General features: G+C 40.6%; 2 protein-coding genes across 6 annotated transcripts; one reads left to right on the top strand and one right to left on the bottom strand.

The window, feature by feature from the left end:
• Positions 1 to 394: 394 nt before the first annotated feature.
• Positions 395 to 2304, top strand: LOC129725084 (uncharacterized). 2 transcript variants are annotated; one of them, XR_008728013.1, is made up of 4 exons: positions 395 to 565; positions 625 to 1042; positions 1092 to 1388; positions 1453 to 2304. XR_008728013.1 is itself a non-coding variant. In XM_055680501.1 (4 exons), exons 2-4 carry the CDS (start codon positions 625 to 627, stop codon positions 1780 to 1782), a joined length of 1032 nt encoding a protein of 343 aa, XP_055536476.1. In that variant the 5' UTR covers positions 395 to 565; the 3' UTR covers positions 1783 to 2304. The 2 variants fall into 2 exon arrangements, 1 of the variants encoding a protein (XP_055536476.1); XM_055680501.1 differs by having other exon boundaries at positions 1105 to 1388.
• Positions 2108 to 25703, bottom strand: LOC129725083 (protein split ends). 4 transcript variants are annotated; one of them, XM_055680497.1, is made up of 11 exons: positions 25168 to 25703; positions 22396 to 22535; positions 21944 to 22032; positions 21686 to 21880; positions 21455 to 21624; positions 21116 to 21388; positions 20869 to 21060; positions 19613 to 20371; positions 18503 to 18676; positions 18283 to 18407; positions 2108 to 12097 (listed from the first exon to the last, which is right to left on the bottom strand). In XM_055680497.1, the coding sequence occupies exons 2-11, from the start codon at positions 22421 to 22423 to the stop codon at positions 4731 to 4733; spliced, it is 9372 nt and encodes a 3123-aa protein (XP_055536472.1). In that variant the 5' UTR covers positions 22424 to 22535; positions 25168 to 25703; the 3' UTR covers positions 2108 to 4730. The 4 variants fall into 4 exon arrangements, with proteins under 4 accessions (XP_055536472.1, XP_055536475.1, XP_055536474.1 ...); XM_055680500.1 differs by having other exon boundaries at positions 18503 to 18640; XM_055680499.1 differs by having other exon boundaries at positions 25176 to 25703.
• Positions 25704 to 26971: the final 1268 nt, after the last annotated feature.

The following is a 26971-nucleotide window of genomic DNA, read 5'->3' as shown; positions in this document are numbered from 1 at the left end:
CACAATGGCAACGCTGTACCGAATGGCTCGTCGATTATGTGTTGGTTATGCAACGAGTTTCGATTCGTTGTTTTCTTGATCCGTTTTGAGATTCATTTCTTAGCAGTTCATCGCAATGAATTTCTATATGTCAAATATGTACGCTCCAGCCAGTGATGCCGTCTAAAATTTGTGCTCAATCTTTTCTTTTTTTCTAGCCGTAGACGTAGACCACGTAGAAAGATCAAATATTACTGACATTTGTATAATTATAAATTTGGGACAGTATTATTTGTTTTACAATTTTAAGAATGTCATCAAGTATTTTAAGCTGCTGTAAAAATATTGCCACTATAAACAATGCATCGCAAATTCTGCATGCACAACTATCTGTATATCTGGCAAGCCTGGCTAGTAGACAAGTAGACAAGTTAAAAGGAAAGAAGTCCAGTTAGAAGTCTTAGGTTTAAGGGAAAACTTGATTTATTAGTTCTGTGTTCATTTGCATGTCTGTGACAATACGATCGGTTAAATTTATAACAAACCAAGCCTATTTACTTTGGGTAAAATTTTCGAAAGACAAGTGGTAAGTATTGAATATGCACAACTTTCTCGCGGTGTTGAAAACCAAAGGTTTGCTTCCAGATGTTTACCGTTGTACAGTTTATTCACAAACAAAGATTAAACATTCTTACCGTACCGGTGTGTTGGGTCAAAGGTGACTTGCTGAAGCTGCCCGATTCGTTCGACGATGTTGTGGAGAAAATGCGCGTCCAGGGAAATTCCTACGAGGGTCCTGCAAGAATGATTCCTGCAATTGTAGGCCAACAATTTACAAGCTTCGGTGAAGCGGAGGCGGCAGCAGCAACAACGGTTCTTCTAAGCGATAGAATACTATTCGATACCTCCGTGATGGAGCAAGATAGTACCGATGATATGCTGTTTGAGCTGGCATCAAATCTTCCTCCGATTCCAGATTCTGCTCTAAAGTTGGAAATGGGCGAAGCGTTTCCCTTCGATGAGGAACCTATCGAAGACGATATGGCGAAGGAAAGTTTAGCAGGTAATCAAATGTTTCTGTAATTCAATAATGATAGTCAACTTGTAAATAGAAATTTTTGACAGAGTATTCAGCTGTACTTACTCGTGAAGACCTTAGAAAAGAGTTACGCGATCTGAAAGATGACTTGAGCTCTCTAATTCATACAGCAGTTCGGACTGCTGTGGAAGACTGCTTTCAAGCAAAAATGGATTCTCTCGTGACACCTTCAAAAAGGAAGGCGGAGAAGGTTTCAATAAAAAAATTAGAAATAGACATGCCACTTGAGACACGTAAGCCTATCGATACTGAAGAGGAGCTTTCACAATGGAACACGGAATTGGCAGATGAACATTTTTGTGAACAATATGTACGTTAACCTCGGACGAAGGTCGCGGTAATGTGTTCTTATTATATATTCTCCTGTTTTACAGCTGAAATATTTTTCCAAAATAATCACACCAAACTCGTGCGTCGGAAATGGAGATAACGCTTGCTATACCATCGTCGATTTCCTGTTCACAAGATCATTCTGGAATCTCTTCACGTGGACCGGGGTAAACCGAGGACAGAAATCACAGCGTGGTTTCCGAGAGTTTGGAAACGTTATTCAGCTGTTGGTTAAAATTGTTTGTATTGGCGATCCGACGTACGATCCCCATAAATTGGAGATGTTTTGTAAAACTCGACTCTTTCGGTACTCGAAAATGCGTGCTTCAGCGAAAAAAGTTCGACGATCGGCTTGTCGACAACGGAAAACGTGATTCCGGAGGAACGATTTGCTTAATTTAGGCACAACTATTGAGGGAAATGTGACTGATTAGGCTTAGATGCCAAGCATGCACAATTAATAATCAGTATTCTATGTAGGTTTAAAAGTGATGAAAAATCATATGATTCAAATATATTGTGTGAAGAATAAACAAACCTAGTAAGAGTAATTTTCTATTGCATAAGTAGGTATGAGAAAAACGCAATGGTGACTGGGAGCGAATTTCGTCGTGTGAATTACACTGGTAAATACCAGGTTTCAGGAGTCTATCAATAAAAATTCAGGTAGTTTCGGATGGATTCCTGTAAGTAACTCGATTGTTACAGTTTTTCAATATATTTACTTCATTCTTCATTTTACATTTGTCTCATTCACAATTTATTTGTATATTTTTCTACTACTTTCACACTTTATTCCATATCATAACAGTATTCATCATCAGTAATAATATATGTTTGATTTACCTTTGTAGTAAATGGTTTATAATATATATAAAACTAAATCGATTATTGTGTATACGGTTTAATTTATTTACTCCTCTAAACATATTATTAATCAACATGTTTTTTTTGTTATCCAAAGTTTGTAAACATAGAATTTTGCATTTGAATGTTTTTTTTTTCTTTTTTTTATCTTATGGTCTACTATAAAGTAAACATTTCTGTATGTGTTTATCCACTTTTTCCATTTGTCTGGTTAATGTTCCCAATTAAACTAATTACTTTACAGGTATTGTACGATATCTCATAACTCTATAGAAGACTTATAACCCTAAAAACACGTACCTTTTAACATGGTGCTGATCTGTGACCACATGTTAAAATATGCGAAACTAAAATATATCTATATACACACTTTCAGTATTTTGATTCTGTTTAAAGGGATTGCTTAAATTAGTTTTATTTACACTATTATGAAAAGTAGTTTTCTTCTGATATTAAAGTTGTTGGTGCGGCTCCACAAATGAAGCATTTTAAATAGGACCATAAGATGCAACATTCAAACAGCAATGCTAATTGGTCTATATAGGTCACTAATGTTCCGCCAAAATACCACGATGAGGACATGTCTAAACTATTGTGTCAAACCATATTGACACTCTGCTGTCGTGATTTCTACGGGCTCGCAAACATCATTGGTCATTGGGGTCAGTAGGGTTATATACTTTAGCCGACTTGATGAAAGTTTGAAAACTAGATGCAGCAATTTAGAGAGTGTGAAACGCGATTCACCTTAGCCAAAGCACTGCTTCAAAAACAATGCAATGAAACCGTTATTTACGCTTCATTCCTTCTTGATTAATCTCATTGAGTTGCATAGTTAGAAGCAAAACATAAAACCTAATCTAACCCAACAAAATTCAACGTTTATAATTACAGTGTACACAAGTTACGGTTATTTTACGACAGCTGATTCTCGAATCTAAGATTTGAGTTTACAAATATATGTGAAGAAAAACAAAGCAAAAGACAACATGTAACAAACGATAATGTGCCGAAAATGGTGTGCTAATGTGATTAGACCACATTCTACATTGTTGTATATCATGTACTCAGCACTATTAATCAAAAGTATCACTAGTACTATTACTATTAAAACACACTGATTGCTCTTATAAGCAAAACCACTTTGTGGAAGCAAGTGTACAAAGATTTAGACAACAAATATATAACGTAGATCTTTAATTGATGCTCTTTTATTGCGCACACTAAGCTTAACTAATATTTCTGTCTATTGTACTGGTAAGGCTAGTTAAATTTATTTGTAGAGTACATTTACAAAAGGTCATTTAAATTTGTATTCATTTACGGCATTCAACAAAACATTACACAATAACGAAGCTAATTTTGGACGCCATTTGGCACTCTATTGAGAAAAAATCTTATAGTTATGCAAAATGAACTTTAAGAAATTGCATATCTTTTTCAGTTACAGCACTAAGGTTACACTGTGACATTCATTCGTCGGTTATATGAAGGTTTTTTACACCCTAAAGGGTAGTGCACTGAGGTTTGACACAGAAACCGTTTAATTGGGTATTGCACGATAAATAATTGAAAGTTCGATATTTGGATATGCACGTTAAATTAACAAGAAGACAATTGAGATGTCTCTACTATTTTGCTGCCGACACAATTGAACATCGAATATTGAAAGATTATTTCAAAACCAAAATCACTGTATAAAAAAAATTGTGATGAGTTGATATTAAAAATGCATGCTTAGCCAAAAGCGTTCATTGGTGTGCTTCACTCATAGTATTCAAAGTTTACCAACAAGCAACAAGATTCTTCTAAAGAAGTCTATTCGCGAGCAATCTTCCATTATTCATACCTATTTACCATGAGGAACATTCAAAATCGTGAAAGAATATGTGCAGAGTTCAGTTTCAAATATCCAGCACAACTGCAAGTTTCAAAATAATCCGGCCGTCAGCCATAGCCATTATGTTGTCTATCCTCAACACAAAAACCGACTGAAAGACGTCCAGTTGTATGCTTTATTCGTATCTACAATCTACAACACCGTGCCTAAGCTTAATTATGCTTTAAATACATATCGTATCTCTTTTCCTAAAACTAACCAGTTTGTTTCCTGCTCTTCGAAAAACCGAAAAAAAAACTTTATGTATATACTTTTATATATATCTACGTCGCAGTTTAAAAAAATAAACTTTAAAACTTAAAATCACTTTGTTTAAAATCAACATCACGAGATAACATATTGCGCGATCTAGAAGGTGTGGGTATGGTTCCGGCGAGCTTCCCAAACCATAGATTCGTTCCGGGCTTGCTCGGGTGCTTCTACGGTAGTAGAAGTAGTAGTAATAGCAGACTCTTGATTGATATTTGCTGGTGCCATAACGTCTTCGTGTGCAGTAGTAGAACCGGTCCTGGCCGTCACCACCACCGAGGTAGCGTTGGTGACATCTTGCTCTTGTTATAGCCACGGTGGTCGATTTATCGAGTTCATTGCATCGTAGGGTTTATGAATGCCAAGAGCCGGATGGTAGGCTCCAGGTTGTCCATACGCTCCTGGGGGTGGCCCATGTGCCCCCGGAGCTCCCAAACCTAGACTTTGATTCAGCATCATTTGGGCGCGCAGTTCTTCCTGGCGGATGTATTGCTGGTGCAGCGGTTCCAGCTGGTTCATAAAAGGATATGGCGACGGGCGGGACGATGGATGGGACAGAAACTGGTGATATGGAGAAGCGGCTGATGGAGGAGGTTGGTGAACAGCTGCTGCGGCTACGGCTACTGCTGCTGCAGCAGCAGAGGCAGTGGCGGCTGAGGCATTAACTACCTTATCGGATCCGTCGGTCGACGGCCCACCGGATGCGGAAGAAGACCCGGACGGGCCACGTGGGTGACTAGAGGTAAGATAGGGATATGGGTTGGGATTGGCGCGGAATTCGTCCAGATAGGGAGAGTTTTCACCGTACAAGCTTGACGGAAGACCTAAACCAGCAGGCCCAGGTCCAAAGTTGAAAGCACTGCCTGGAACAACGTTTGCCGTTTTCAGCGAAATTGGCGAAGGATCCGAGGAGTTTGAAGCAACATTACCTCCTGCAATGCTCGAAGTTGCAGCTGGTGTTGTCGTTTGGTTATTGGAAGCACTGGATGGTTGAGTTGTTTTCAGGCCAGAATACGACTGGAAGCCTTGATGAGCTGCGTTCGGCTGCTGCTGTTGTTGTTGCTGCGACTGATGCTGATGAGCTTGCTGTTGATGTTGCATCTGCTGGTGTTGCTGCTGCTGCTGTTGTAATAGGTCTTGAGTATCTTTTTTCTTGCGACCTCTTTTTGGTTTGGTCGTCTCTGGTGCTGCAATTGTGGGATTTGCAACCGAAGGTATGTTCAGTGGAACTTTTTGCCCTTGACCAATTAAATCGCTTCTCTGATGATGATGGTAGTTTGTTCCGTAGGCTGCCTGTTGGTCGCGTGCTGCCGCATTGTACGCCATTGTTGTAGCCATCGAGGTGTTGAACATTTGCTGCAAGGCCGAAGATGATGTGGTCGAACCGATTGTTGAAGAAGCATCCGATGACAGATTTTTTCCGTACATATGAGCATCTGGCGGTATACTTTTATCGTAATATCCAGCCGCTGATGAACCGGAAGCTAGCAACCGTTCGTCCGTCTGGTATAAAGACGATAGTGAGGCTAGATTACGTAATGCAGGATCCATGAGAGTGGATGGGGATTGACCACTGAACGCTTTGTAACCGGTACTAAGATCCATGTTATTTTGTTGCTGCTGTTGCGGATGATGCTGTTGGTGTTGAGAAACAGATGCAACAGCTGCTGCTGGCCGTTGGTCATATCCAGCCGAATTTCCGCGAAGATTTCCAGCCGAGAGCATGTCATTTTGGTTTGCTTTTGTTTGCTGAGACTGCTGATGAGGCATTCCGTATACATGACTTCCGCTCATGTCGTGTGCTTTATTAGTATTCGTTTGCATCTGATCGTAGGTGGCAGAACTACCGGATCCACCATAGGACATTTTGGCAGCATCTTGTTGCTGTTGCGGCTGTATCTGGGCTTGACCACTTGCCGAAGGAAAACCTCTAGGGAATGTCATTGTCGCCGCTCGGTTGAACATATCGAATGCCTTGCTTTTGCTGATTGATATGTCCATCGGGCTCCCATAACCCATAGCTCCCATAAGTTCGAACATTTGCTGTTGTTTGGCCATTTCTTTCTCTTTGGTGTTATCGGCTGGTTTAGCGCCCATGTTCATTGGGACTTCCTGATGTTGTGGTTGAACCTTGTTACTGACCTCGTTACTGCCCCCGCTGTTGTAGCCTAGATTAATTAGCTCAGGTACTTTGGCTGTCTGATTCTTGACGCTGCTGTTAGCATCTTGCTGTTGTGGCTGACTTTGTGCAGTTGATTCGTACGCTTGTCGACCGTAATTCGATGTGTACGGACTATTACTGCTCAGCAGAGTGCTTAGATGACTGTGCTGTTGTTGGCCACCGCTTGGTTGCGTATGGGCCGGTGTGAGGTTGTTAAAATTTTGCTGCTGCACACAAGGTGGTGTTTGCTGTGGTGGTTGTTGTTGTTGCTGCTGCTGAGACGAAAGCAGATGGGCAGCAGAAGGCGGCATCTGTTGTACATTGTGATGTGCTGGTTGTGGTTTCTGCTGCTGTCGAGTTTGGGATTGTGACTGCTGCTGCTGCTGTTGATGGTGATGATGCATGTGGGCAGGTGCCGGCAAACTTGTCCCCATATTTAAAGCAGAGCTATCAGCGTATTGATTATAGCTCGATTGCGGCTGTTGATTCCAAGTGTTTTGTTGAGTATTGATCTGGTTAGGAAGCTGAGGTTGCTGAAGAGGCAGCTGAGATCCAGGAGTTTCGGTAGAATGTTGTGGCTGTTGTTGTTGTTGTTGCTGATGTTGAGGTGAGGTCTGTTGCTGGGATAAATTATTTACAGGTGACTCCGGTAGCGTTACTCCAGCGGCTGCTGCAGCCTGTTGAGGCGTAATAATTGGCGGGGCCAGCTTCAAACTATTGTTAGTAGTTCCCTGAGGTATGCTGGGAATCTGTGAAGTTTTCGGCGACATCGGCTGGAATGGAGACAGCTGGCCTTGGGAATAAGGCGAATTGGGATCCTGCTGCGAATACGGTGAACTGTGATTTGATTGAGAGAATGGTGAGTTGGGACTCTGATGAATAGGCGTATTTGGTTTAGATGAATGCTGCGCTGGTTGTTGTTGTTGTGGTTGGTTAGGCTTTTGTGGTGGTGGCGGTGGTTGCTGACTCTGAGACTGGTGTTGAGGCGTTTGATAAGGCGACGTTGGCGAAGGATTGAAAGGTGAATGGCCACTCACTGACTGAGCTGGACTTTGTTGTACTGATGCCGCGAGAGAGTTGTTGCTGTATGGCGATAGCGGACCCGACGAAGCCGGGGATGGTATAGGTTGTTGCTGATTGTAGGTTGGATTTTGTTGTTGATACGGAGAATTAGGTTGTTGTTGGTAAGGCGACGATTGTTGATTATGGTATGGGGAGTTTGGATTTGTACTGGGGCTCATCGATGAATTATAATCCGATTCTTGGGAAGCAGGTTGTTTGTACTGATCATAGCTCTTGAAGGTATCCACAGAATTGGTAGTTGCGGTCACAGGCACCCCACCATTCGTTCCATACGAGTAGTTCCCGTACACACTATTTGCGGCCATGCCAGAATTAGCCGTGTATAAATGCTGTGAGTATTGTGGATACGGCGAAGGCAAATCTCTCGGGCTGCAACTCTTTTCGGGACTGCTCTTGGTTGTAGTGTCTTGATAGAATCCAACTTTGATTGCACCATTCATTGGGTACGGACTTTTCTGCGTATCATCCAGCTTTGGTGAAGTCATAACGGGTGATGCGCCCATAGGACTTGGGTAAGGAGCTGGATATACTCCAATTCTTTCATCAATTCCAATTCGCGGACTATCCGGATCCTGACTGTAAGAAGATCTTTCTGACACGGTGCTTCCCGTACTCGCTTTCCTTTGTCTAGGAGCAGGTAAGGAAGGATAGCTAGGACTCTCCAAGCTGGGAACTAGCGGAACATCTGATGGCGATGTATTGTCACTACTTTTCGTCCCTTCATTCGGAGAGCTTTTACTTGCTGCTTCTTCGCCATCCTCCGCTTTTTTGTGTTTCTTCGGTGCCCCACCAAAAGCCTTGAACCAAGCACTCAAATTTGGTGTTGCTGATGGCTTGTCGCTTTTTGTCACCGCTTTTATTACCTTTTCTGGAGATTCCATAATTTTTGCCGGATCAGTCTTAGCGAGTTCTGCTTTGGCAGCTTTTAAATCATCATGAATCAACAGCTTATTTGTCTGACTGTTGATCGAATCAACTTTAGTGCTGTTCAACGAATCCAATGGTTTGTCAATATCTCTAACAGCATTATCCACCGTTTCGACATTTTCTTTCTTTTCATCCGCGAACTCATGCTGTTGCCCCAAACCGAAACCTTCTGCTGTGTTTAGTACTGTTCCCAAACTTAACTTTGGCTTCGATTCATCCGTTTTGACGATTAAAGAATTTTTAACCTCCTTCAGCTTCGTTCCGGCAAGGCCAACGCTAGCGCCAGTGGCAACACCGCTACCTCCACCCAACGGAAACAACTCCTCAGGTTTGTTGAGGTTTTGAATTGAGCTAATTAGATTGCCCTTGGATTTACCCGGCTGTAAACGATCTATGGTTGTGCGGTGATGCTGAACAGTTTCCCGCTTTCGGGAACCCAGTTGACTTAACTTTTCTTTAAGACTTTTTCGTTTCGGTTCCTTTGGTTCCTTTTTCTGCGAATGGGGAGGAATGATAGGTGGTGGGCCCAGCAACGGCCTTTCATTTGAAGTCGGAGCTGGAAGAGTTTGTAGTTGTCCTGGCTGGGTTGACTGGGGAATTTGCTGTTGTTGAGGTTTTGTTAAAGCAGCGGGTTGATTGGCAATAGTTTCTTTAATTGGATTAACGCCGTCCTGAGGTGGTTGGTCCTTTGGGAGTTTAGGTTTAGAGGGCTCTTTCAATGCAGTAGCAGCAGCGTGAATTGGAGGTGTGTTCCGTTTGGGCGACATGACACTTGGAACGGAGCTCGTTGAAAGCGCCGCCAATGGTGGTGGGCCAATTGACAGCTGAGGTGACGGAATTAATGGTTTGTCTGGTTCCTCTGGGAGCTGTGAAAGTGGTATTGGTTTGCGAAAATCAGCCGCATCAATTTTAGCTGTTACTGCGTCCAGATCGTCCATGATGTACCGAGAGGGAGAGTTGCTGGCAGAGCTGTATTCGGAAAATCGAGGGGTATTTTCCAACCATTTGTTGATATCCTTCAAGGTTTGTTCAGTTTCAAGTTCCAGCGCTTCCATGTTGGCTCCGGATTGTTTAGGCTGTTTATTGGTACTACCAATAGTTAATGGACGCGAAGAGCTGCTAATGGGAGTTTTAGCGGGTTTTTTGCTGCTGCTGGAATCTATTTTATTTTTGGAAGGTTTCTGGATTTTCTCGACTGGTGAAGCAATGGGTGTCACTTGTTTCGGAGCAATGGTTTCCACTGGAGAATCGTCCACGAAATCATACTCATCGCATGGATCTGATTTTTTCTCCGGTTCTCGCTGCTTTTCGACTTTTTCATCCTTATACGAAAGCCGTGGTTTCTCAACTAACGGAGGACGGTGGTCCGATTCGGCTGTCCATTTAGGTACCGGATTCACTGAATCATGAGAGCGAGGACCGACAGCAGGAGAATGATCTCGTTTCTTTTTATTTTTGATAGCAGTTTCTTTAGCTTTAATGGGTTGTTCCCCATCTACCTTCGGTTTTGTTTTATTTGTAAGTGGCAGAATTGAGGAGGCACTTGGACTGCTATTTAGCGGTTGATCGGTTTTTTGTTTCTTTCGACTCGAACTCTCTTGAGTTTTATGATTTTTGGCCTTTGCAGCTTTGTCATTAGTAGCTACTGGAGTTGAAGCTGACAGCGCAGCTGCGGCCTGATTGCGTCTCCGTTGTTTAATAAGGTCATATTTGTCAACAATATCTGGTGTAATTGGTCGGGCAGGAAGTTGTTTTGCCGGGTGTCTTTCGCTTCCCATATCAGCTTCATCGAATTCCATTGAATGATCTGAAAACGAAGAATAATCATCCCTGATTGAAGGCAGCGGACTGGGAGATCTTGAAAAACTTCTAGACGCACTTCTATCCCTGGGGAGGGTTGTGTATTTGGAAAAATCCTTCGGTTGTTTTTTTGAGGCACTTATAATCTCTTTCTCTGCTGCAGCTTTTTTATTCTTCTCATCTTCTAGCGAGTCATTCAGTTCATCTTCATTACTATGGGAAACCATCGAGGATGATTCGAAGCTCCTGCTTTTGGATTTTTTGCTTTTTCCATTCTTCCCCTTCTGTTTGAATTTCTTAGGCTTTTCTTCATTTATGCTTTTCTCTTTTATTTTTCCACATTTTTGGCTGCTTTTCCTGTTCTTTTTTCCTCTTTTGGTTTCTTTTTCTGTGGCTGGTTGATCTTGAACGCTGTCTTCTGAGAAATAATCGTTTTTCTTGTCTGGCATCGGTTCTTTTTCAATATCAGCATCAGTGCTCAGATTGTAGCGTTCCTCTGCTTCAGGCTGTTTATCGGAATATTCTTCGCTGATGCTATGGACCGGCTTCTTTGTTGTTTGGTTTTTGTTTTTCCTTTTGTTTTCCACTGGTGATGGGGAAGCTGTGCTAAATGTCGTGTCAACTGTTTTGTCTGCCTTGTTTTTGATATCATCCTGATCGGAGGAGTGTTCTTCTTCTTTCCTACTTTTTTTACTATGTTTCTGCTTTGGTGTCGATGTTTCCCTACGTTTATCGACTTTCTTTGGGGTCAGAAAGGTCCCCGGAAGTGGACTGATTCGCTTGGAGACTGGGGATACTGATCTGAACTCAGCATCGGATCGAGATCGGGAACGTGACCGACGATCTTTTCGAACCGAATCACGTTTACTGGAACTACTAGTAGCTTGTTTTTCTTCCTTTTCAGACCTTCTCGTCTTTCCTTTATCTTTGCCTTTTTGTTCCTTTCGTTTTGATTTCGATGAGGACTTCTTTTTCATTTCTTGGCGTTCAGGGGTTGGAGATCGATATTTCGTTTTTTCTGCATCTCGAATTCCTTTTGCATTTGGAATCACTTTTTCGGTTTCTTGGTCCTTTTCATTTTCATTCTCCTCTTCGCCACTTTCGCTAGGCATGAATTTTTTCGTTTTCACTTTACTGCTTTTATCTTTCTCTTTTCGCTTACGCTTCAATCCTTTTGCATTTGAACCTTTGTTTTCACTTGCACTGTTCTTCGCATCGGGTTGTTCTGTAGGTTTTGTTTTCTTTGCACTACTCCCGCTGTTTCCAGCTTGTTTTCTTCCGGCATTATTTTCACTGGTTTCACTTTCATCTTTCTTTATGTCCTTAATACTTTCTTCTTTCTTCTTGCCATCACCGTGTGTTGAAATTTTGATTTGCTCTTCACTAACAGTTTTACTGTTTTTTGTGTTACTGCTGTTTTTACCACTGTTACTATTTTTCTTACCCCCACCACTTTTGCTACTTTTGGTCTCTTTGGAAGATTTACTGTTATTGTTATTATTGTTATGATTCCCACTGGTACTACTACTGGTAGATTCATTGCTCTTCCCGGCACCACTTCCACTGTTACCCGCCGCAAATGGTTTCTCCTTAAATAAGGGATACTCCAACGTTGGCTCCTCATCCGACGAGTTTGAGTCGAAATATTTTTTGGTCGCTTTCTCGAAAGCAAGCTGCAGGTTGTTGACCATCTCGGTGTATTCTGCAAAGATATTTGACATGAGATCGTTAAAACCTAGTTTATGGAAAGCGGCAGTTTTTGGTTGACTTATGTTTCTGGAAGCTCTATCTCTACAAAGCGGCAGAGCCGCGTCTAATGTCATGTTTATCTAAAGATTTTTTTATAGTAATAAAATTATGAGTTTTCTGCTAATTTTAAGATCGGATAGCTTTGTTGTTTCTACAAACCAGTTCTAAAAGTCAAATCATTTTGATAGATATCGACATATTATAGGAAAATTAATATTTCGCACTTTGGCACTAATATTTTGTTAAACAAAGCTCGTTTCTTACAACGTATGATTGTTTACCCTGACCAAATAAATTTTTTTCAAACAGCTAAATTTTCAACATTCCTGGTCACGAAATGACCTACGGTCGACCGAACATTTGTCATCAACTTCAAAGCAGTTCCAAACAGGCTAAAATGCACCGACATCTCTGACTTTATTGTGCGAAAATTAAACTTTTCACTCTGTGCGAGAAGAGACCTGAAAAGATGTTTGGTCTAGCGTACCCAACGGCATTTGTATTCTAAGAATGATCCTCTCCAAACCAATCGCAGCGCACGTACATATCAATACGAAGATGTCACTGCGTACATCGCCTACGCAGGTGGCCTGTAACCGACACTGTAACTGTAACTGAAATGTACACTTCACCCAAACCTTCGCAGAATATGCTAAAGCGTTTAGATCCTCCGTTAATGACCGCCTAACTCTTGCGGACGTTGTTAAGAACTCCAACACCGTGCGTAGCGCCGACGCTGGAAACAATTTCAACCCCTACGTGAATTTCACCGAAGTTAGGCGAGTTAGACGCAGTAAGACCAACGAAACGGTCGACAAAAATACACAGTGGGATAGGTTAAAGTCTGCCGTCTCAATTGCCAGTCAAATTTTTATCTCCTCGACCGAAATCCCAACCGCGAAGCCAGTGGGTAAACACGGTTCGAAAAATGAAATGTTTCCAGAATTTACAGCGGCATCGACATTTCACAATACAGAAGACACCAATGGTTGTCTAATCGCTGAACTAAACAATAACAACAAAAGGAAACATAACAACCAAATGGTCAGCTACAAACCACATCGACAATGGGAATCAATCTAAATAATCTAAAAAATAATAATAAGGATCTTGTCGCACAGGTTCCCTCAATCGGTTTATCGCTGAAAACGCACTCATAAGGAAACTCGTGATCTTAAACGACAGTTCGAACGGCTAACCTCAGCTTCAATTCGACCCGGTTCTTTGGTTGATTCAGACACCTTCGAAGAGCGGAAACTGTCGGCAGCAAAAGCAAGCGTTCCACAAACAAGCGGAAAGACGGGTCACAAAGTGATGCCCAGAGTTTAAAACCGCTGTCCAACTTCGAAGGAAAACTATGCGAGCCCTGCGGTGGCTCTCTAAGGACGAACCGAAGAAAATCAAGGCTCTGCATGCGTTCGAGAAGCTCAAGCAGCCGTTTGAGCTGTAAGGGACGTCAAAAAGCAATCATGGGAAAGCCTCGTGGCAAAGATCTCTCCTGCAAACTCGACGGCAGAATTGTGGCAATGCATCAACACACTGTGTGGCAAGCGCCGCCATATCACCAAAGCTATCAGAGGCTCATCAGGTCCAACTGACGACTCTCCAGAAGTTGCTGAAATATTGGCTCATCACAACTACAACGGAAAGTTGGCAACCTTCAGCTACCCAGCAACATTCAAATATCAAAGAAAAAAATTGAACGCAGTTTATCTAACCCAGCGACCGGTTTATATAAGAAGTACAACACGGATTTTACCCTTAGCGAACTTATCTGGGCACTCGATAAAAGTAAAAGTTTCTCCACAGGCCCCGACTCAATTCGGTGTCTAATGCTGAGATGGTTATCTTTATCAGTTAACTTATGAAGCTTTTCAACCGCATTTAATTTTAGCGAAAATTAGCGCATTTACTGATTAAATTTGGAACCAGTACAACACATGTGCGTTGGGCATAACGCATTTGATGCTCTAGCGTATTTTGTAATTGTAATTGTATAGTATAGAAGGGGGCCTAGAGCCAGGTCTCCAGTGTATACACCGTCCATGCTATACTAGTAGAATAGTGGAGATGGAACGATAAAGCGATCAGGCGGATCAAAACAGTATTGTCAAACTTACTGATTTAAGACAAAACGGCAATACTAGATTTTTGCACGAATCATTGTAATTGAGCATGACATCGTGCAGCCCTCAAGTACTTCCACTATCTCATTTCGAGTAAATCACTAGCCATACATAATAAGACATTGGTTGGGATGTATGCACTTGTAATGCATTTAAAAAATTTGATAAAAATGATAATAATATTAAAATAACAATAATAATAATAATAATGTCTGACTCATTATTGTGTAGAAGAAGAGAAAAGAGAAAAAAGTATATAATAAATAATGGTACACTAAGGCCTCTGCCAGGCCGAACGCCAAGGCGAACGATCGGGCGAAACTCCCGCCGTAGGCCAATGAACAGCTCTACTTACGGCTGTTTATTTACCCGCGGCAAGAATCCCGCCCGACCGCCCGGGTCGGCATCCAGCATAACAAAGGCCTAATGTCTCCCCTTACGCCGTTTTTCTACGCTTTTTTCACGCGGATTTCGCGATATTGCCTGCATATAGAAAGACTTCAGTAATGTCAGTATGAAATCAACAAAATCTATTATGAACTCAAAATTCACAGTTTCGAGAAAACTGTTTTTGAGAATCAACGTCGAAAACTTTTTTTCATTTCCGCGAAAACTTAAAATTTTAAGACTTCCTATTAATGAGCAAGTTATACCAGTTGTAATCTCATTTTGTGGTCTTTTTAGAACATTTTAAATTTGAGCTATAAAGGCACATCTTATTAAAACTCTGGATTTTTTGTGAATTTTGAAACGGGTCTTTGTGAGATAAAATTTAATCGTATTTAGCATCGTTTGTCACCGAAAACTCAAAATTGCAAAATTTTAAGCCGCGCCAACACCGAATCTAACCGACGATTTATTTCTAAGGAAAAACAGAAAAAAAAGAAAAACAATATAGAAAGAAAAAAAAGAGAGAAAAAAAGTAAGGAAAAAAGCGAAAAACAAAAACAACAAAACGGTGGTTTGGTCCACGTGTGAGATCCATTCTTCAAAACTAGCTTTTTGTAAAATAAAAGCATATTTAAATAAGTAGAAGAATTCTCCCACATAGGAGATAGCCAAGAGATGTCATAATAGGAAAAAGGAAAAGTAACAGATGGCCAACTCTCTTCATCTCCCACTCCCATCCGCCACCCGGGAGTACGCGCCCTATAGGCTAACCACCAAGCCCAGGGCATTTGATGCTCTAGCGTATTTCGAAACCAATACACTTATAAAGTATCAACCGATGTTCAGAAGGCTGGCATCGTGACCCTTTAATAAGGCAGTGGCAACTATATTGCCACCAACAAACTATACTTTTTTCGCTGTCCTAAGAATATTGTTTTTAAATTTGGCCTAATCAAAGACTTCTAAATGTGTTTTAGAACACTTCGGTTTTTTTTCTAGGAGTGCTAGAAGTATACAATATTCATTTTGGGTTTATTTTTATGTAAACAAACCGTGATTTTAGAACATCTTTAGGAAATTCATTTTAAATTTGATGATTTTTCATGAGAAACTTTCTATTTAAGACCTACTGTGTTAGATTATGCAGTTTTTTTTGTTAAAATACATGGTGTATTGGACGACAAATTTCAAATTTCTTAAATAATTTTTTTCAGGATACCACTTGAATATTTTTTTATTTCGATCTTTTCCATGCAAAATAAATAAAGTCCTACTGTTACATTCTAGTTACTATGATGTTTCATTTTTTTATAATCACAAAAAAGCAAGCGAGCTGCAAATAAATTGCTTCTATCGTTTTTGGAGTTAACGGGCAGTGGCTACTATATTGCCATCAAATTTTTCAATTGATTCAATAGTGAAATTTTTAACATAGGTACAGGTTTTTTTTTTTTTCCTGTTGGGTACATTTTCCACTGCGACCAGAGATTTGATCTTTTGTGGCGGGCCCCTATTTGATGTAAGCCTTATCAGGGTGTCGTACCACTATTAGGTTGAATGGTTTCCACTTGCTGAAATTTCGGAATTTATGCGTTTTTACGCGATATTGCCTGCATATAGGAAGACTTCAGTAATGTCAGTATGAAATCAACAAAATATATTATAAACTCAACAACTCAAAACTCACAGTTTCGAGAAAACCGTTTTTGAGAATCAACGTCGAAAACTTTTTTTCATTTCCGTGAAAACTTAAAATTTTAAGACTTCCTATTTTAATTGAACCTGTTCAGGTCGATAATGAGCAAGTTATACAAGTTGTATTCTCATTTTGTGGTCTTTTTAGAACATTTTAAATTTGACCTATAAAGGCACATCTCCTTAAAACTCTGGATTTTTTGTTTCTCTTCAAGGTTTTAGTAAAATTTGTTAAAAAAAAATCAAGCTAGCAACAGACTTAAATTCTTGCGGTCTTTATTTTCCCGGTACTTTAACAAACATTCATTCTTTTTAGCAATCTAACAAACAGTCCCCTTGGCTATGCCACTGTTTCCGTTCAATCCACCATTTTCTAGATATAACTATTGACCGTATCCCTGTTCCAAAAACGAACCAGCTTAAAATCTTGGGAGTTACCTAAGACCAAACTTTCAGCTTTAGAACCCACTGTAGGTTGACCTTCAAAAAGAGCACCACAAGACTACGAATGTTTTGGAGCAAAACTGCCTCGGAGTGCCCGTCGCTCACTTCTGCAGGATCGACGATTATCACAACACGCTTATTCTATGGAATGAGGCTAATTAGCAAAGGAGACTCGACCGTGAAACTACTAGCACCAACCTACAACCGGATGGTCAGACTCGCTTCCGAAGCTCTCGTCGCTATAATGGCCGAAGGCAGGCAGGCAACACTCCAGCTGCCTTTCGACCTGCTCCTCCTACAATCTCTAGCACGACTAACAGTCCGAGTGCGAGAATAAAACCGCGACGCTTCGAACCTCCCAGTGGGTCCGCAGGACTCCAGATCTGTTGACTGGAAAACCCAATTCCGCCATTTCCAAGATCTGCCGACGGCCTAGGACAACAGATCGTGAATGGAACGCTCTGAAACCGCTCTTCATATGGGACGTAAAGCAACACATCAGAGCAGGTGACCCTCCAGATAAGGCGATGTTTCCATAGGCACACGCTGCTCTATACCGATGGGTCCAAAGGCGACGACACAGTTGAATCAGGCTTGTCCGAAGTAGGCATTTCCGAATCGGAAGCGCTACCACGACATTGTAGCGTCTTCTCTGCGGAGGCTCGCGCTATCATTAATAGCCATTCTAACAGATTCTGCAAGTTGTATATCTACTCTCGAATCCGGTAGATCTAGATACCCCTGGATCCAAAGCATCGATAAGGCCATACGGAACAGAAACGTCTAATTCACAGCGGTATCCGAGGAAAAAAAAACAGAAATTACAACCCACAGGAGATCCCTATACTAGCTACACTATACAACAGCAATGGGAGTTCATTTGGCATCATGCATCACGGGGCATAAAACTGCGCGAGATAAACCATACCACCAACCCATGGACCGACAATAAGAATGCAGCAGACGAATGGGACTGAGAATCGGGCACACTAGGCTTACCCTGATCCAAAAAGCTGATCCACCTGAAAGCGAATGTTGTGGGACCACCGTGGACGTCTTGCTGGACTGCAGAAAATATCAAGACGCACGGATAAATGTCAACAGTGATGCATCGACTCTGCAATTAGTTTTTCAAAAACAATATACAGATGATGGAAACTAAGTTATAACATACTTAAAAAATCCAATTTTTACAATTATTACATAATCAGAACACTCAAACTGGTGTTCAAGTTCCTCTGAAACTTTTGAATTAAGGATTTGGAAATTGTTTCAGTTGCTTCATTTTACTCGCAAAAATCGTTTGAATTTCAAAAGGTGAATAGTGTCCCTTTGATTTTAATATGCAGCAACACTTATTCAAACATCAAAGTTAATAGATATTCCATACCAGAACCAAGGAATAATCCACGTATTTGTTAACTTAAAGAACTTGTTTCGTCAGGGTTTTGTTGCAAAATAATCAAATTGGCGCATCACTCACCATTCGCTTGTCCGTTGTACAATCGACAGTTGTTAACGATCAACCTGAAATCGTTGCGAAAATCACCAAACGATGAGTATTCCCCGTTGTCCAATTTCTCCTCCATCTTCTGCAGGTCCATTGGCCTGAAAAGAATTCATTGTGTTTACTCGAATTCGACGCATGTTGCCTCGCACATTGAATGCCAAGTTGTTAGTTCAGCTGTGATGCTGTTACTCACCTCCTGATAATGGAATAGTAGCGCGGGGCAATATCCTCTTCCACTGGATCCATGAATGGCCACGCATCGTCGTGGTTTTTGATATACTCGAGTACCTTATGCATGCCAATTTGTAGCACTTCTTCGGTTTCGGTAAAACTAAACGACGAAATCAGAGTGGAAGATGTAGTGAAACTGATGTTTCCGACACATAAACCATCGATGTTAGACGGTCGAGGACGTGTGGGTGTATGCGCGTTAAAATGCCAGATGTGATGGTTGGTATTTAACCAAGGTGTTGTGCCAATACATTTTTTACCAGTTTCGTATATTTATCCGATAGCCCATTGTGAGAAGATGTGGGGCGATGAATTTTGTACAATATGTGCAGGTTGGGGATTATATTGGTTATCCGGGGTTTCGAGTCCGAGGTATATTTACAGGAATGAACACATCAATCGGCGGGTCGTTGTTAATAAACACAATAGTCGTGCGAAATATACACATCGGGGTCGTAACACACATGTGCGTTCCATTACATGGTAGCCACGCATGTACAAGGATGTGTTTAATTAGGCAGCGGGGAAAGAAAAATGACTAGTGAGTACTAGAATTTTTACTACAAGTTCTTCATACGCATGCAAAGTACTACCAATAAGATTACTTCATTAAAATATGAACATTAGTCTGTTTAAAAGTTATTTTGATATTTAATGAGGTTTAACTGATCTACTTTTTTAGATTATCGTTTGAAATATTCAAGAAAAATATTGATAGTGCTCAAAATATATTCAAATTATTACAACAGTTTTACAAAAGCAACTATTAACTTTCAACAAAAGCGGTTTTACTCTGTTTGTTCGACGTTAATAAAGAAATTCATACTTAATCTAAGTGTTAGGACGAAAGGTTTCTACCATTAAATGAGTTCAACTTAACGACTACAGATGAACGTACAGGAATGATTATGATCACGGTGCCTAGTGATAAATATTACAATTTTATTCACAATAAAGTAGTACAATGACCAAAACTCAACTGGTTAATTTTTCTAGCAAGGCTTGATACAAAAATATATGTGGTAAAAATAAAAAAAAAAAGAGATGCAATCAAATTTAGACAGTAACTCACACTTGCGCGGCTTTGCTTTTCTTTTTGCGACCACCGCTGCTCGCTGCCCCACCGCCACCAGCGGCAGCACTCGAGTCGCCACTTTTGCTGCCCGCAGTACTGCTGGAAGTTTTTGGCGGTGTGTCGGCGAATGGTAAAATCACCGGACCGGTTATTGACGAAAGACTGTTGTTGGTCTGCCGTCCGGGCAGTTTGGTCGTCGTCGGAGCCATATTGAGGTTGTACTGCAATAGGCGCTCGATTTCGGCACTAATTGACTTGTAAGGTCGCTTCGGTTTGGCCTTTCCTGTAATTGGCGGCGGAGGTGTAGAAGGCGGCGACAAAAGTTCGTCCTTCAACGGCGATGTAGGAGATTTTCCCCGGTTGCGACTACTAACACCGCTGCTGCTGCTTTCACTGCTAGCTACACTCGCACTAGAGCCAATAATCTCAGTGCAACTATTGTTTATTAATTGTCCGAATACACTTGCGTTTGCTTCTTCTTCGTTCACTTCTTCTTGTGGATCTCGTTTGGAACTGTCAGATCCCACTAGAAGGTCTGCGCTTACGGTTTGCTCAGAGCCTAATTCAGAGGATGGGGAAGCAGGGGAATGGAGATTAGCTGTTGCGATCGAAAGTTTTGTGTATGAATGCTTGCTAGAAGTAGTATTTAGGATTGGGGATTCGGTTTCTTTTGGCTGAATGATAAGATCACTGGTGAGAGGTTCTGGCGAGCTTGCGTAAATTGATACTATACTTGTGACCGAGTTCGAACGTGATCTGCAAAAGCCATGGAAATAGACAAACAGACAAATAGTATTAGTACATGGGAAAATCCTGACGTATTAAGCCAATTTCAAATGAAACTATCGATAAAAAGCGAAATGAGAATGAGATGAACAATGATTGGAGAAGTTGAAAACATAAATTTGTAGTAAATAATAATGAAATGATGATTTTAAACATCATGCATACATACAGCAACTAACGATAGAAGAAGAAACAAAATAACATCTATTCAATCACAAGTCAGCTCTCCGATAAACTAGATTTGGCATGGGTTTGCTTTGAGTGGAATTAAATTCGCATTGTTTTGGCGTATTGTTTCGAGAGATACACACAAAGTGCGTGTGTTTTGGTGGAGAGCTCGTTGTTGAAATGCGATTGATTGCCGTTTAGATGTTTTGCTCTTTTGAAGCTGTCGTTTTGCTCTTCTCTTTTGCGTGATTTCTTGATTTTTGCTTGCTTAGAATAGCTTAATATCTCTGGCTTCTAACCGTCGTTCGGCACGTTTGGCTCTCTCTTCGGATATACTAGCTTTGGAGGGTGGTGTATCGGACCTTGGTGGCGGCCGATTTGCTCTCTGTAGAGACTTCTGCGCTTGCTCGATTTCTTGTTGACGATAGAGATCAGCTAAACGACGTTCTTCGTAGAGCTTTATGCGCGAAGAAGTACGACGCTCGAGAAGTCTGCAAATGGGGTACATTATAAGCAATAGTTTGCTATAAGTTAAATTTTGCGTACTTGTTTCGTCGCTCGCGTTCTTTGTCGCGAAAGATCTTTGGAATGTTTGGTAGAAAATTTTCCTCCAGCTGCTGCAGCAAAGCACGTTCGTTCTCGTTCTTGGAGCGCTGGAACTTACCGGCTAAGTTACGCCAGTCTTCCTCGATGAAGCAAATAACTTGCCAAACCGATCGTTTCGACGATTTGTTGCCTTTTCCGGAGATTGTTTCGTAATCCTCTCGGTACAATCTGGTGCCAAAAAAATACCAATAGGCGGAGCCCTTGCTGTCGTAGCTAGACAATACAAAGAAACTAGAGTAGTAACGAGGCTCATATCAGAAAGCAACAATCAATGCATACCCCAGTGGTTCCACTCGTAGGCTATCGGCTTCGAGATTAGCGAAACTGTTGTATACGTCGGCCGAGTCTAACCGAAAATCGCATAGATATTTCAAAATGAGAATCTTAGTACGCAATGGTAGTTTCTCAAAATCGGTATCAGTATTGAACGGGTTGTCAATGTTATACTCCTGGTGATGAAAAGGAAATAGTTAGTAACCAGTGGTGCGTTTACGGAATACGAGGCATTACCTGACATTTCTGGCGAAATAGTCTCCTCAGGAACATCTGATAATTACTCGGACTGATGTGTGCTACGATCTGGCTGAGTGCATCACAACCCTTCAACAGTGCAACGATAAGATCCGATAATAGACGTGCGTTGTAGACTTTTAGATCAACCTCACTCTCAACGTCGGCATCGGTCAATAGGGCTTCCTCGAGGTCCTTAAATATAAATTCATTTTATCAGTATATTCAAAGTTATGGAATTATTTAAAAAAAAAATACCTCTATATCAAAATCCGGCAACTGAAAAGAGCTACTAAACAGCGAACAGAAGTGTGCAATGCAGGGCACCTCCCACCATGATTGAATATCTACAAAATTCATGAATAAAACCGGCACGATCAGTTTCTATGCAGCAAGTTTGATTGTGAATGTTTTGTCAGGATAATTTTCGTTCCGCAGTATCCTATGATTTAGTAAGTCTCAGAAAAAAAATTATGCGAAGGCAAACGTATCACTTTTGATCCAGTCTCAGGTGGGTGTCCAATTGTTTCGTAGGCATACTGTTAATTGCAGAGGCAAATGGCAGTCGACACCATGTCAGTAGAATAAAAAAAAATGTAAACAAAAAAAATATGTCGAACTTTGATAAAACTGTATAGTGTCAAAACTCGTTCCAAGTCGGCTGTCAGTATAAGAAAAGTTCGGGATGAGAGTTGGTTTGCTGTACTTACCAATTAGGCCAATGAAAGTGGAAAACATGCCCTTTGAGTCCTAACGGAGTTATCGTCGTCTGTCTGCTTCCCGCGTGGTTGTACACCGAGAATATCTGAGCTCCACGATTCCCTGGTGTTTGTATGTAGTGATGGACAAGCTGCAAATATGAAGCAGAGTTTTACTTTTTTTATTTGTGTAGTCCATCGGACGGCTTAAGCCAATGTTGATCCATACTGTCAGTTTTACTTTAAATCATCGAACCGATTTAGCGTTCATGAGCAAAACAAACCACGGACCCGTGTTGCCATATTGCGGTGTTTTTCATTTCCCACAAAATTCAAATATGGGTTGAATAAAGAAAAATTGAGCGTTTTCGTTTGCCTATCAGTTTTTCGATCATAACTTAAATTTGGCCGTTTCCCAAATTGTCTGTCTAGTTTTAGGGCTTAAAATTTCGTTTATGATTAATCATCTTAGAAAAAATAAGTGATTTGTATCCGAGATATTAACGCATTGTTGACGTAGTTCACTTTAGACTTATTTCAAGATATAGTAAACTCTTTATTTTTTAAGGTGATTCACTAGTTTTTGATGAAATGAAGACGAGTATTGATAGGCTCTAACGCCGGATTAAAAAATACGTTTCAATTCTGATGTTAGTAAAAACTGAATGATTCCAGGAAGGCTGTAAAACCTCAAAACACATACAACTTAAAATTTAAAAAAATATTTATTATACATAATTTGTAACAATTAAAAAATAAAAGAATAATAGAACACTTGCTGCCTTCTACTAACTCGAGACACCTGCCGCGTATCATTTGTGGCATTCATTCACTGCAAGAGGGCCGCTTCAGTTTGTTGCCTTTGATTACATATCATCACAATCGTTTGATTTTTAAAAATGTTATCGGTAAAGAACATGCGGTATTAAACTGAACTACACCTAGTCTCAGGTAATATTTTTGCCATTACTCTATGCTAATGATGTTGGTGACGATTAAGTGGCGTGTGCAAATTCGTTACCAATCAATCTGCAACTTTCAGCTACTTGAACATTGATTTCATTCAGGTCAAATCCTGGTTTCCGGTCAATTTGTTCTCAATGTATGTAATATTTTTTCTATTGCAAAAAAGAAAACGAAAGCTTTCTTAATGAGATTGATCTTAATGTTTCACAAAAGAGTAGTTTGTGTGAACTTCAATCATTAGATTGGTAATAATTAGAATGAGTAGACAGATCTACACGATTTATTCAAATAAGCTTTATCTTTAGGACACTAAATTGGTCAAAGCTTATGAAAGCAAACATCAATCCTTGAAACTTTCAATCACATGCAATATATATCATGCCAATTGTGTTTCCGGTATTAGTGATTCGATTGATGTGGAAAACATGAACATTAGACTGGGACACGGTTATACGGGAAAAAAGCGATGGGGTTATTTTTTCACTCCCATGCACTTTTCGTGTTCCTTATGGGTCCTATAACAACCGTGTAACTTTTCAGATCGGTGGAAGCATACTGCAGCAGTATTGCTAGTAAAATGCAATGGTGAGCCGTTCGTCAGACATTTAAGCAGATTGGAGTGAATAACTTTTTCTACAAGCATTGTAGTGCCTTACGGTCTTCAGAAGAGTCTTCAGAAAATTTCCTACAAATATTAAGAATCGATATATTTTTAGGAGCCAACTAAGTTAAAGAATAAGTTTTGAAAAAGTGGATTTTCTCATATAAAATCGTATGGAAACTTTAAAAATCGGGCGCAAAAATATAGTTCCACCAATCGATCTGAAAAGTTACAAGGTTGTTATAGGACCCGTAAGGAACACGAAAAGTGCATGGGAGCTGGAATTTATTTTTGTCCCACCCTGATGAACATCCGTTTGAGTTTCACACAGTTATCATACTCTAAGCTCTTTTCTGATCGAAAAATGAATTCTTTGATTAAACAGGTTTCGCCACCCTGCAGGAATATTCATTTTCAAAAACAAAGAAGACAAAAATTTTTTATTACTCAAAAAGATTTGAGATAATTCCTGTTGTTTTGAAGATTTAGTGATACTTTTACAATAAAAAAAACAGTTTGGTAACACTGGCCTGCGCAAAACAATGTATTGACACAACATGCAACACCAAAATAAAGCATATTTTTCTCTATCTACGTGATTCTCTGTTAAAAAAACAGCGCCAATTTTTCAATCATTGCGCTGCAAATAAGCAGGCATCTCTTCACGTTGCTGTCAACTTTAAAGGGAGCAGAACGTTGTTTCTTACTCTCTGACTTCTTACTCGCATGGGATGGATTTTTAATAACACCTCGAATCGCCCGATGCCTGCCAGGTTGGAACTTAAGAAGGCATAACGCTGGATTCTGTATTACCTTCATGCTTTCTAACACTACTTCATGTTCATTACGGGCAATTATCCTCGGTTCGATTTCAAAACTCTGATGCAAATTTGACTTTTCCCTTTCGTAACACCGCAGCCAGCTTGTTAGCCAGAAAGTCATATGTAGAAGCAAATGAATGGAACTTTTCTGCTGGTAGTGTGAATTTCGATTTCACAGGAACTTACACACACAGACGAGCCGAATCGCGTTTTCTTGGCTCAGAAGAAATTTCTCTTCGGTGATTCGATCCAGCAGGCCCAAAACCAACAGCAGCAAAACGTCAAAATAAAGAGGAAAAAAATGAAACGCCAGCAGCGATGCAAAATTCCTTCACTTCCGGACTAATGTTACCTTCTATCACAAAAACTAAAACGTAATAGAACCATAAGCCGTACATTCTTACGATATCCTTTTAATCCAGATCCCTCCAGTATGGCGTTTAACTGATCGGAGTCAAGGCCAAATTATCCAATTCCGTTCCAAGAGCCGTTGGTTTTGTAGTTTGCTCGGTCCAAGCTAATCGAACGGCAGGTACTCTATCACCCGAAAACAGTCGTATCCGGAAGACAAAACGAATAAAAAACATCACAATTCACTTTTTACTCCCAGTGGTGCTTTCTGCTATTTTGACCAAGAGAAACGCGCACCCTTCGCGTCCGGCCCACTAGCAAATTGTAGAATAGTTTAAATCCAACCCTTGCGCCCTGTATTCCCGCCACTGTGAAGATATTCCCAATAAACCACTGTTCCCGAACGGATAGAACTATTCCGCGGCGACGACACCCGCGACGGTAGCGATGAAAAACGGAAAATCTGCACAATCTCGCGTACTCGATATCGACGGAGAAAAATGGTTGCCTCTTTTTTCGCAGTTCGATATTACTGTATGCGAGACAACTCTAGCTGCATACACTTATCGCGTTCGAACGGACACTACTTTGGGCAGACGAGTGGCGAACATCCTGAAGCACACGCAGTTAGCCTAGTGGTGTGCGTGAAAGTGTTTCTGTTTTGACATATCGGAATGGTTGCCAGTACTATATAGTAACAACAGAAATTGAAACATACGGTATGAGCCTGAGATGAGCGGTATGAGCTCATATTGAATCCAATGCGAGTGAAGTTATTTGTGCTAGGATAAGAAAAAAATGAAAACAGTATAGTAACAACGGGTTATAAATATAAAAGCCAGAGTATAAATTATGCTTTTCAGCAGACGTTAAAACTTTAAATTGAAAACAGATTTTCTTCTTGGCAACCCTGGTTGTCATTTTTGTAGTAAACGACACTAGTCGACGCCGCAAAAAATGATACCGCCAAAGCGTTGCTTTCTTCGAGGGATATAAAGAATCTGTTTTGAGGTTTTTTTTTTTTTGAATTTGAAGAGTTAATGTTTGGGTAGTGTGGCTTTTAACAGTCGAATAGTCGAGTTACAGAAAACTTAAGAAATACTAACTAACGTGGCTTCCTGTTTGATCAGTCGGTAATAAGCAGTATTACAAGAAAATGTGTGCCATTTGTTAGAACCGTACAAACAATCTAATTTATTTTAGGGGCCGCTCACATATTCCACGCGAAATGGGGGGTATAGGCGAATGTCCACGCTTGTCCACAGAAAAGAGAAGGGCGTAATGATAATATCCACGCAGACACAATATTTTTTCAAAAACCCCCAGATTTCTCCAATCGTGCATGTATTGGTGCACAACGTGTAGGCGGTTGGAAAATGAGGCAAACAAAGTGCTGTCAAAATGCCTGCATTGATTGCGAAATTTTTATTATCGTTCGCGACTTGAAAGTTAATTTATTCCTACACGGTTTTTGTGATTTGTTTACGGATAGTATCTTGTAAAACGAATATTTGATTTCCTGTACCGAGCAACTGAAAAAAGACTATATTTTTCGATTTGCTCAACTCCGGTAGAGTTAAGCAAGACTCATTTATGAGACAAACAACCCAAATTTAGTGTGCGTCACAGAGCTGTCAGAAAGCTCTATTGTCAGGAAATTCGGCTAGGGATGTAAAATGAAAATCTAAAACCGGAAAAAGTTGCAGCAGTCAAAACGCAAAATTCCGTCTCTGATTGGTCGTTATATGATTGCTTCCCAAGCACGGTCGATAGAATTATGAACCTAGTAATTTGAAATGTACTATTTGGTCTATATAAGAGCCTGTTTCAGCCGAAACCGCACATATTA

This window comes from Wyeomyia smithii, chromosome 2 (genome assembly GCF_029784165.1).
Source record: "Wyeomyia smithii strain HCP4-BCI-WySm-NY-G18 chromosome 2, ASM2978416v1, whole genome shotgun sequence".
Lineage (NCBI taxonomy): Eukaryota > Metazoa > Arthropoda > Insecta > Diptera > Culicidae > Wyeomyia > Wyeomyia smithii.
Note: the sequence above shows the minus strand (reverse complement) of the source record. Positions and strands in the feature narration are given on the sequence as shown.

What these genes read in the sequence shown, in the direction of transcription:
- LOC129725084 (XM_055680501.1), top strand. Translation starts at nt 625, where the DNA reads ATGTTTACCGTTGTACAGTTTATTCACAAACAAAGATTAAACATTCTT. An exon ending in GGCGAAGGAAAGTTTAGCAG is followed by an intron (nt 1,043 to 1,104) that starts GTAATCAAATGT and finishes AATTTTTGACAG; the next exon opens with AGTATTCAGCTGTACTTACT. An exon ending in AACATTTTTGTGAACAATAT is followed by an intron (nt 1,389 to 1,452) that starts GTACGTTAACCT and finishes CCTGTTTTACAG; the next exon opens with CTGAAATATTTTTCCAAAAT.
- LOC129725083 (XM_055680497.1), bottom strand. Translation starts at nt 22,423, where the DNA reads ATGTTTTCCACTTTCATTGGCCTAATTG. An exon ending in TGCCGGATTTTGATATAGAG is followed by an intron (nt 21,881 to 21,943) that starts GTATTTTTTTTT and finishes TTTATATTTAAG; the next exon opens with GACCTCGAGGAAGCCCTATT. An exon ending in GTACAACGGACAAGCGAATG is followed by an intron (nt 12,098 to 18,282) that starts GTGAGTGATGCG and finishes ATATCTTTGCAG; the next exon opens with AATACACCGAGATGGTCAAC.